Source organism: Aplysia californica, unplaced genomic scaffold (genome assembly GCF_000002075.1).
Source record: "Aplysia californica isolate F4 #8 unplaced genomic scaffold, AplCal3.0 scaffold00739, whole genome shotgun sequence".
In the NCBI taxonomy this organism is placed as follows: Eukaryota; Metazoa; Mollusca; class Gastropoda; order Aplysiida; family Aplysiidae; genus Aplysia; species Aplysia californica.
In genome coordinates, this window is record NW_004798009.1 from 328,556 (window position 1) to 340,419 (window position 11,864).

Sequence of the window (11,864 nt, forward strand, 5' to 3'; positions counted from 1 at the left end):
CTGTATTTCCCTACTTTAGTATGTTGTGTTCTGGTGCGTAGTTGGAGGGCTCCACTACAGTTATAGTTATTGGAGTGCGTGAAGAGCCGTGATTGTCTGTTCCAAACCCGCTACTTTAGAGAGAGGGAAAAGAGAGAGAGAGAGAGAGAGAGAGAGAGAGAGAGAGAGAGAGAGAGAGAGAGAGAGAGAGAGAGAGAGAGAGAGAGAGAGAGAGAGAGAGAGAGAGAGACCCCCCCCCCCCCCCGACGGTGTTACAACTGAAGTGTCTTTAGGCTTTAGGCCATTCCTAAAGAGGGGACATTAACATGTTCTTATGCGCTGTAGAATTGTAAATGGGCTGACTCATCAATGTCATGCTCATCCTAACTGTGCCTGAACTGCAACGGGGAACTGATGTTTTTTCTTTCCTAATCCTTGCTATTGTCATTTTTCCTCTACTTCTTTTGTACGTAGTCTAAAAGCCCCCCCCCCCACCCCCCGGGCGGTGCTACTGACTGTTTTGTCTTTTGGCCATTCCCAAAGGGGGGACATTTCTCGTTCAAGCACTGTAGAATTGTAAATGGGCTGACTCATGTCACGCTCATAACTGTGCCTGATCTGCAACAGGGAACTGCTGCTTTTTCTTTCCTAATCGTTACTATTGTCATTTTCCTCTACTTCTTTTGTATGTTTGTCACACTCTTGTGACCCGCTATTTCCGGGGTGCCTTGATAGTCGAAGCTGACCTTGTGCTGTTGAAGCGAGAGAGGTGAGTAGAGTTAGTCTGATTTCCTGCAAGGACTTCTCTGTTGACACCCACCCCTTGGCGCTCATATGACCTTATGCAGTTGCCAGCACCGTTGAACCCTCTACTAAACAAAAAGTAGTCTAAAACAGCCATGTTTGTCTCACTCTTGTGACCCGCTATTTCCGGGGTGCCTTGATAGTCGAAGCAGACTTTGTGCAGTTGAAGCTAGAGAGGTGAGCAGAGTAAACCTGATTCACTGTATGGACTTCTCAGTTGACATCCGCCCCTTGGCGCTCATATGACGTTATGCTGTTGCGAGCGACGTAAAACTCTACCGTACTAAAAACTAAAGAGAAAGATATATATATATATATATATATATATATATATATATATATATATATATATATATATAGAGAGAGAGAGAGAGAGAGAGAGAGAGACAGAAAGAGCGACAGCGAAAGAGGGAAAGAGAGAACTGCTGAATTTTAAAATTATTTCACGCACACAGCTCATTGACGTCACTTCGAAATATTGTCTTTTTTCGTTCATTGAAGCGTTGGAGCTTCGTATTTTGTTTTAATACGCGTTTTTAGTTTTACGGCACTTGCAACGCAATGAGATCATACAGGCTAAGTACCGAAGATTAGAGTAAACAAAAAAGGAGCTGACCACACTAAAACGCATGCCAACCACCCACATTGAAGCTTCAATCATTTCGTAAAACAAATTTACAAGGCATTCACAAGAATTTTGGAAATTTTAAAAACTTCTCTAGATTCTAGGGACAAAAGTTTGAAAAATGATGAGATTAAATTTTTTAATATTCCACAACAACCTTTAAATAGTTCCTGGCGAGCCAAGAAAATCTTCTTTAATTATTTTTTTTCTTCTAAAAGTGAGCTCTTGATTACCTCCAGCATAAACAGACTCCCTTTGAGGGTCACGGCGTCTTCGAGGCTTCCAAGCAAGTAACAAAATGTGTTTTGAAATGGCATATTTACAAGAACACTTCCACATTCACATTTTCACATATCACTCCAGACATAAGTCGTTGTTGAGAATTCGATTTTAATAAACTCTGAGATGAACTTTGACACAGCCCAAGTCAGAACTGGTGATTATCGCCCGTTATGGCCGTGCAGATGTTCCAAGTTCACAAACAGAACTGACCAGTATCTGAGGAAAACATTGACATAGGGAGAGGTGAACAGAGAGAATGAACAGGGACTGAAATGAATTGAGCGAGACATGAAGAGAGGGGAAATAAACAGGGGGAGAATAGACAAAAAGAAAATACGGACGGTGGAGAAATGAACAGAGGGAGAAATGAGGCATAGGAAGAGAGGAACAGAGGGAGAAATGAAACAGAGGCAGATATTAATACATTGTATTAACAGGGGGAAGAATAGACATGCAAAGAAATGAATGGTGAAGAAATAAACAAAGGGGGGGGGTGTAAACAGGGGTAGAAATGGAAATGAACAAACAGAAGGAGAAATGAACAGAAGGAAAATGGACAGAAAAAGAAATGCGCAATAGAGACATGAACAGAGGGGGAGATGAACGGGAACCGGGAAGAGAAATGAGGCAGAGGAAGAAGTGGACGGTGGAGAAATTAATAGAGGGAGAAACGAACAGATAAAAAATGGGTTCCACGCCCCTATTAACACTCTTAGGTTATTTAAGGGGCGGGACCTCCTAGTTTAACGTCCGTCTCCAACAGGACCGAGCCAAGTGGGAAGTTCGTGTAAAGTGCCTTTCCCAAGGACACAACGTCGGACCGAGCTGAGGCTCGAACCCCCGAACCCGCAATCTGACGATTACGAGTCCGGTAGCCTAACCACTAGGCTACCGACGCCACCACGAACAGAGAGAGTGTATATTAAAGTAATGGACAGCAGGAGCAATTGACAGGTGGATTTTTCTTTTCTCACTCACTCACTCACTCACTCTCTCACCTGATAAACTCAATCTCCTCCACCGTGCCGTCCCCATCCCCATCAACAAACGCGTAGAAGTTGTCGTAGTCATGTTTGTCCCGATGGTAGTCACTCACCGACTCACTCTCTCACTGACTCACTCACTCACTTACTCACTCACTCACTCACTCACTCACTCACTCACTCACTCACTCACTCACTCACTCCCCTCCCTCTCACTCACTCACTCACTCACTCACTCATTCATTCACTCATTCGTCCATTCACTCACTTGATAAACTCAATCTCCTCCACCGTGCCGTCCCCATCCCCGTCAATGAGCGCGTAGAAGTTGTCGTAGTCATGTTTGTCCAGGTGGTGGTCACCGTCTACGTCATAGATGTCGTAGAGGGCGTGGCTGAGACTGTGCAGTGTGGGTGAGTGCAGGTCCACAAAGCTGGTGTACTCATGACGAGACACGCGACCGTCGCCGTTTGTGTCGTAACCCTGCAGGATGAAGATGAGAATAACGATAAGAGAACATGGAGTAAAAAGATAAAGAATGTACAGTCGAAATTATTTAATACGGCCACCCATTGTAGAGGGAAAAAAGTGGGCGTCTTAGTCTAATTCCTGTCTTATACAGTGTCATTATAATATTTCAAAAAATGCAAGGGGAGAATCATATATATACATATATATACATATACATCTTTTTACACACACACACACGCACCCACGCACGCACGCACACACACACACACACATACACACACACACACACACACACACACACACACACTCACACACACACACATACATACATACATACGCACGCAATCACTTAGAATACGTCCAGGACCTTGAAAGTAGCATCCAGCTCATCCCTGGACAGAACGCCGTCCATGTTGGAGTCGGTAGATATGAACATTCCGTGGGCCGTCTCGTTGTAGGGTTTGAGGTCAATGGCCAGGGTCAAGGCCGGGAGCACCAGGGCAAGGAGGAGAAACAGAGATGACGTCATTGTGGCACTGCAAACTGTTTAATTCTGTAATGTAAAATGATATAAAGCAGTATCGTAACACGACGATTAAAACAACAAAAAAACAAACACAAAAACAAAACAACTGTACAACATATTTCCTTTACAATCTTATAAAGGAATTTCATCACTTCATTATCCTGCAACTTTCCTATAGATGTACTATCTTCAAAGACATCTCATCTCTGCAATACTGTCCTACAAATTTTCGTTACTGTCTTATAATGACATTTTATCACTTCATTATTGTCCTAGAAGTTTCCTTTCCTATCTTCAAAGACATCACATCACTTCATGGTAAGCAAGCAGATGAAAACAGCCTAGGGCCTACTCTTGGGGTGAGAGAAACTGTCACTGTCTCACAGGTCAAGACCTTTTCTGTGTCTTTTTGGACATAACCTGCTTTGTTGCAAGTACACGCCCTTCTTCGTTCACAATGTGCGAAAATGTAGGTTAAATGCCTCTTTTAACGTTGTCGATTTATTTATTAGAGGCTGGACCTCCGAATTTAACGGCCATCTTAGATCGGACAGAGTCAGATAGGTGGAGAGAGATTTATAGAATTACTCAAACAACCAAATTGCAAAACTCCCGTTTACAGTGTCTGATTCCAAGATCTGTGACGTGTGGTCCCTAAAGCTGTGCAGTCAAGCAATACAACAGGATGCATACTGTTGAAGATAGAACCAAAGGCCCAAATCTGACCACACGGACCGAAGCTAAATGACTGACTGATTGAACACACGGACAGAAACTCTCTGACTAATTGACTGACAAAACACATGAACAGAAGATATTATCTGACTCACTGAAAACATGAACAGAAGCTATTTGACTGACTGACTAACTCATCATTCAGACAAAAGCTATCTGGCTAACTGACCACGCAAACAAAAGCTATCTAACTGATCACACGAGCAAAAGCTATCTAATTGACCATGCGTACAAAACATATTTCACTGACTGACTGACTGACCACACAAACAAAATCTATCTCACTGACCACACAAACAAAATCTGTCTCACTGACCACACAAACAAAAGCTATCCCACTGGCTGTCTCACTGACCACACAAACAAACTCTGTCTAACTGACCACACAAACAAAATCTATTTCACTGACCACACAAACAAAAGCCATCCCAATGACAAAATGAGCAAAAGCTATCTAAACCACACAAACAAAAGCTATCTCACTGACCACACAAACAAAAGCTATCGCACTGACCACACTATCTGAGTGACATCTGGTCTGACTGGCACGTTCTTATGTAGCAGCGCGAGCTGAGCTGAGGTGTTACGTAGCCGGCATTCTGCCTGGTGCCAGCTTTAGTGTTCGAGTCAACAATGTTTTAATACATGTATATTTTTACTGTGTGTCGATCTGAGGTTGAAAATAAAGATATTTACTGTATCACCAAAACGTTTTATTTCATTTTAGTTTTTATTTTACTTTGTTAGGTTCAAAGTTCAAAGAAGTAAAATCCCTTTTGACTACAATGATAATTGGAAATTTCCCAAAACAAATACGTGCGTGCAACCAGAAAACTATATACAGCGACGTCCAAAAAACGTGAACAAGTATCACCCAATAATCATGTTAAAACCTTGTACTACAAATTGTAAAGTAATGCAGCTTACCAATTCAAAGCTAAATAAATTCTGCATAATCTTCTAACACGGTAATTTTCGTCTACAATAAGAGTCTCCGAGATATGGCCGCTCAAAATTAACCTTTGAAAATCGTGTTTGAAAAAAATTGTGTAAAATCAAAGAACATAAAAGTGTGCTCGCGCTTGTATTGGAAAGTACTTACATTGGTGGAATGGACATGAATTATATGTCAGAAGAATGGAGAATATTGTTGTCTCTGCAATGAACAATGTTTTATTACGATATTTTCAGACTGATTGAAAATCAAAAAGTCACAAATACCACGTAAAATTTGGAATAAACGTTAAATGTGCCCATTAGTATAATTTTATTTACGAGTCTTTGGTTTCGTGTAGAGCACCAACCCTTTTTGAGCAGTGACTGTTAGATTTTGGACACAATCATCTGTCACTGAGAAAAGTGGGAAGACATGGAGTGTCACAAGCGACTAGCCCAGGATAGGGAAAGATGGAAAGTATTTATTTGTTCGTGGCCTATTACTATTATCCTGATCCAGGGTGAGAAAGACAATGATGCTGATGATCTGTCACTGAGAAACAGGGACCACAAGACTGCCATAGTTTAGGGCGGACTGGCAGGAATGAATATAACCCTACTTGGGTGAGAATCAATGGGTGGCTTCGTTCAGATGTCAACATCCCAAAAGTGCTGGAATGTCACTTTGTTTCCTTATTTTCATCATGGTGTTTTTTAAAGTAGACTTCTTTATACACGATAAAGCACCTTCTCACAGGGTCAACGCTTTCAGACAATTCTAGGTCAAATCATACCAACGACGGAGTGGTCATCAGTAGATTATAACTCCGACATGAATCCAACAGAAATGTGGAACCCGTGAAACAGCAGCCGAAGAAACGCGACCTTGCTCCCACTTAAGACGCTTTATTTGCAACCCTTTTTAATATTTGGGATGACCCCCCCCCCCCAGCAACAGATAATTATGTCCAAAATTTAACAGTCCTTACCTAAAAGAAAACCGGAACAATGGTGGTAAGCAGAACAACTCCAACCCCAACATGCAATATAAAAATCAGTGATACCACCCTCAAGCAAGTACAACATTTTAAATATTTGGGGACCATTATCATCAGATGGGAGATGTCACACCGAAATTAAAAGCCGCATTTGCCAAGCAAAAGCAACCTTCCACAAAATGAAACAGGTATTCACAAACATCAATCTGTCACTGGAAACGAGATAAAGAGTACTGAAAAATTACATCGAGCCAATCCTATTATACAGGTGCGAAGCATGGATAATCAATAAACAGCTGGAAAGAACAATTGTGGCGACAGAGTTGTGGTTCATAAGACGCATGCTACGTATCCCATGGACAACTAGAAAAACAAATGAAGAAGTCTTGGTTGAAGCAAATAGCAGAAGACAGCTTATGACGAATTTACGAAAATGGCAGGCAAATTTCCTCGGACACACAATGCGGAAAGAAGCATTGGAGAATATTGTAACAACAGGCAAGTTTGATGGAAAGAGAGGCGGAGGCAGACAAAGGGAAAAGATACTGGACAAGGGCTGGGAGCAGCAAGAACAAGAGACACCATTGCTGTAAAGCAAGACAGAGTGAAGTGGAGGTCCATGATCGCCCACGCCAGTCGGCAAGGCACCGGATGATGATGCTCACACTATGCAGTCTTCGTGGCCCCTTAACCAGAGCATTTCGATGGTCACACCCTATTGAAAATGTAGTAAAAGTAAATTTTGCTACCCCCCACACCCTGCATTTCTAAAATAAGTCAGCTTCTTTCACGACTGACATTATGGACACCCAAAATATGGCCCAAAGAGGGTGAAGGTCCCGGGTGTGAGTACTAGGTCAAATAAGTTTAGAAAAGAGGGCTAACTTGTTATTTTTATTTAACCCAAAATGTTTTAGCGTGTGTCATAGGCAGTTCTTAAAACATAAAGCTGCGTTTGCTAATTTACAGTTACATAACATGCCTAGGGGCAAATGTGTTTCTAAATATCGAGTGGGTAAAATTATCAGTTCCTGTAACCCTTAACTCCTTTTCTGCTAACTAAGCCCCCCCCCCCTTTTTTACGCTCCAAACGACACACTTTAAATAATTTAGGAGGCGGGCACCGACCCTGCCTGCTGAACCCTGATTGTTACTTAAAAACCACAAAAGGTAAACGCAAATTTCGCCCCCCCCCCAACCTCCATTCTTCTAAAAAGGTTGAAAACTTCTGCGCATAACGTCACGGAGACCTAAATGTAGCCCCACTCAGGGTGGAGACCCTACATTACGTAGTAGGTCTGAAAACAGGGCAACAGTTTACTTTTAAACCGAGAAATATGCTATCAGAAAGTGAACATGAAATCGCTTTTTTTCTTTCTAATGTAGGTGTCTTTTACGCCCCCAACGGCACTGCCTGTCAGAGCTAACCTAGGCAGAGAGAGAGAGAGAGAGAGAGAGAGAGAGAGAGAGAGAGAGAGAGAGAGAGAGAGAGAGAGACAACATCCCAACAGAAAGATCGAGATACTCGATATATAGTTTCTCCCCACTCGGGAATCGAACTCGGGTCTCCTGTGTGCGACATCTAAGTGTATAACCGTTACACACAGACGTCGGTCATGACATCGTGCCAGCCTTCATTTATTTAGAAACAGAGAAGAACATACGTAAACAACACCCCGCCCCACCCCCCTTCTAACAAACACTCCTCTCCACAGCCCAAACAGAATCTACCTAGCTCTGAACATAACCATGAATTGATGCAGCCTGCAATGTTCTGTTCAGCGGTGAACACGTTATGAACCACACGGGTCACGAAACAGCTGAGAACATGCAGGTGTTGTTTAACTCTTCCTAGCCACTGAGTTTGACAACGGCAATCTTTATTCATCTCACAGTCGTGCCATATCAGCGTGTTGTATTCATGGAACAAGTCGCTACCTTAAAATTACAAAGCTCTATCTGACAATGTTGGCCTGTTTGTTTTGAGTTACTAAGACCATGAGGTCAGAAACCAATTAATGTTCTATTGGCTCTATCAAAATTGTTAAGATTATTCGGAATCGTTATCAAGATAATCAAAGAATTGCATTCATAAAAGCTTGACACGTTGTGTGTGAAACTCAACTTTTTTAACGTTATTTTTCCCAAAACTAGGCACTGAACAAATATAACTTTGTACTTCAAGGGTAGCGAAGTGACACACACTGGCGTCTGTGGTGTTGCGGTTAGGCGTTTTGTAGTCGCAGGCAGGTGACCTGAGTTCGATTCGCGGGTGGGGAGAATTTTTTATTGAGTATCTCGGTTTTTCTGCTGGGATGTTGTACCCCTCTCCGGCCAAACTGGCCCTGACAGACAGGGTCTGAAATCTCCCTCCTAAACGATTTAAATTGTGTCGATGGGGGCGTAAAAACAACTACATTTAAAAACAAGTTAAAAGTGACACACCTGTCAAGTACTCTGATAAAATTGGAGCTCTTCATAATTTTTTCTGTCCGTCGAAGAACCCTGATCAGATTGGCATGAAAACTGATTTTTCTAACAATTTAGACTATTTAAGAGGCAGGCTTCCGACCCTGCCTGTCAAGGCAAACCCAGGCTGAAAGAGATACAGCATTCCAGAAGACAGACCGGAGTACTCAAAAAAGATTATGCCTACCCGGGAATTGAATTCGGGTCTCCTGTGAAGCACCTCACCTCTACACCACAGACGCTGATTTTTCGCCAGGTTGTACGCAGATGATCGCAAATGACATGAGAAAACACAAATACAGCAAAGTGAATTCTCTGTTCTTTTCTTTATAATGTAACCGCATCCTACTGGGATTCTGGATACTTCTACACATGTATAATCTAGGGAGGATTCTTGGAAAAGCCCCCTTTTTTTGGTTGTGGGGTGGTTATTTTGCAGTTTGCAAGTGATGGTGGGTAGACATTCTATGTATTAAAATAAAGACACAATTATAATGCCAGGAAGATAGTATCAAAAAAGAAAAAAATAACACAATGGGTTTACAGTGGAAAATGAGGGGTTTTGTTTTGCAGGGGAGATCGTGGTGAAAACAATTGAGGATTTGAAGCGAAAGAGTTAAACAGACATTGTTGTCCACGGCTCTTACGGACTATCGTGACTCTCCTATCAGACATCAGCACACATTCTTTGATGACGTCAAAGCAAATTCTCTACTCTCTTGAACCAGGAACTGCGTTCATGTTTCTGCCAAGATTTTGGCTAAAATCCTAGATCGGGCACCATCATGGCCGACGCTTTCTGCTCTTTACGAAAACTGTGTTGCGCTGATGCCCATCATGAGTGCACAAATGAAGGTCGCTATAGTCGAGTACGTACCCAATCTTTTCCCCCTTGCCCTTCTTTTGGATCCAAATATGATTTAAAAAATGGTGTGTTCTGTGGTGAACCGGAAGTACGAAAGTGTGCACGATCTTGGATATTGTAATATAAGTCTATGGTTAAAGTGCGCGTTGCATGGGGTCATACAATGTCGTGGACGCTTACGTTTAGGCCTAAATTTTATTTTAGTTTTGAGCAATTTGAAGTCTTTTAATTTCCCCCGGACGTCTTCCTGATAACAATAAAGACTTTTAAAAAAATCAGGCCTTGATAATACCAAGTAGTTTACTTATAAAGAAGTATACATGCAGCTGAGCAGATGATTTACCTCGGTCGACATTGACAAATCACAATCAAAATATGTGCCAAGATATTCAGCTTTTCTTGCAAATGCAGTTTACGCATCATCAGTTTTCTCGCAATCGTTCTCAGCCCCATTCATAAACAGTTCAGTGCCTGCGATAATGACTTCTATTTTATCATTATTCAACTTGAGTTTATTTTTGTTCATCCAGTTTTCCACAGAGACATTACGACATTCAGCACGATGGACAAGTTCAACTAAGTTGGTAAACTTTGTTGAACCATAAACTAATGTGTATGTCGTCAGCATAAAAATGATGCTTCAAGTCATACATGGGTATTCAGCTTGCCATTTGAGTGCCTTTTAGGTTCCGCGTTTCAGTGGGTCGCCGCTTACGTGGTGTGGATCTATTGGGGGTACCGATTTCCTGAACCCCAAGATGTACACCTGATTCTGTGTTCCATTTACTACCATTTTCCCACAAATTCTGTGATCCGTTGTCCAATTACAAATAGTTTGAATGCTCACACAAACAAATCCATCCATATTTGACTGAATTATAGCCGTCGTAAGGCAACACCATTCACCCCTGGGTGCGCAAAATTGTGGAATTTCTTGAGTACCGAAAGAGCTTTTAATGTAGGTGTTTTGCCCCCCCCCCCCCCCCCCCCCCCCCCGGGGGGACAAAAGAATATTTTAGAAGCAGGATTCGACCCTGCATCTCAAGGCAAACCTGGACTAAGTGGGATACATCATCCTTACAGAAAAACCGAGATACTCAATTAAAATTCTTCCCACACAGGAATGGAAGTCGGGTCTTCTACATGTAAGGGCAAAGCGCCTAATCGCAACACCACAGACGCCGGAAGAGCGAGAAGGAAAGAGAGAGAGAGGGAGGGAGAGAGAGAGAGAGAGAGAGAGAGAGAGAGAGAGAGAGAGAGAGAGAGAGAGAGAGAGAGAGAGAGAGAGAGAGAGAGAGAGAAGGAGACAGATTGGGGAGGGACACGACCGCTTTAAGGACATAAGATGGCAGTTCATTATAGGAATGCTCCACTGCTGTCCAAGGTTAAATACTGATACATTTGCAAACAAAGATTTGACAAATAACATCAACGCGATTTATTGCTTGAATGCTGGAAAAGTTATCGGAATTATCTCTTTGGTGTTTTCTTACGATTTTACGTCTTGAGATTCTATTCAAATGAACGATTAGTACTTTGTGTGTTGTGTGTTTGTGTGTAGTTTTAATCGTGGCACATAGATGCAGATTACTGGAGAATATTATAGTCTATTACAACGCATCTTTCATGGTGGTGTGAAAAAAGGAATACTTTACCATGCTTTTGTGTGCATGCACGAGGTAGGCATATTGCATGTTAAGGTACATAGGCAGCTAGACAGTTTAGGTTTACACTTACGCTTAAATGAAATGCTTAAAAATTACAAGCGAATTAGCAAGAGCAAAAATGAAAATAAATAAATAAAAAAAGGAGCAAAATTCCCACTTGCGTAACGATATCCTTAATTAACTTGTGATAGGTGTTACAATGAAGAATTTTAGTCAATACCAGGCACAGGACAGTATTTTACTAAAACTATTAAATGTTTCTTGACATAACCATGTTTCGAGTTCGGTCGTTTTTTCTAATGAGAGTTGAAACTAACTTCATCTCATTACACAGCGTGTGGTTCACAGTAATCGTTGAGAATAGGGATTTAAGAGGTAGTGTGGTGAGCTGAGACCTTCAAAACACGAGTATGTACCAGTGGTGCCATTCAATAACTCAAAACTAAAACATTTGTTTTCAAACGCGTCTCTCCGTCTCTCGATTGAAACCCTCCCCCCTCGTCCCAACTTCCCCAAACCCCTCC

The 11,864-nt window shown here is 41.9% G+C and overlaps 1 protein-coding gene across 1 annotated transcript; it reads right to left on the reverse strand.

The window, feature by feature from the left end:
- Positions 1–1,778: 1,778 nt before the first annotated feature.
- On the reverse strand, positions 1,779–3,697 carry LOC101845039. The gene is made up of 3 exons (XM_013088413.2): positions 3,512–3,697; positions 2,942–3,156; positions 1,779–1,906 (listed from the first exon to the last, which is right to left on the reverse strand). The coding sequence occupies exons 1-3, from the start codon at positions 3,671–3,673 to the stop codon at positions 1,849–1,851; spliced, it is 435 nt and encodes a 144-aa protein (XP_012943867.1). The 5' UTR covers positions 3,674–3,697; the 3' UTR covers positions 1,779–1,848.
- Between the last annotated feature and the right edge of the window lie 8,167 nt (positions 3,698–11,864).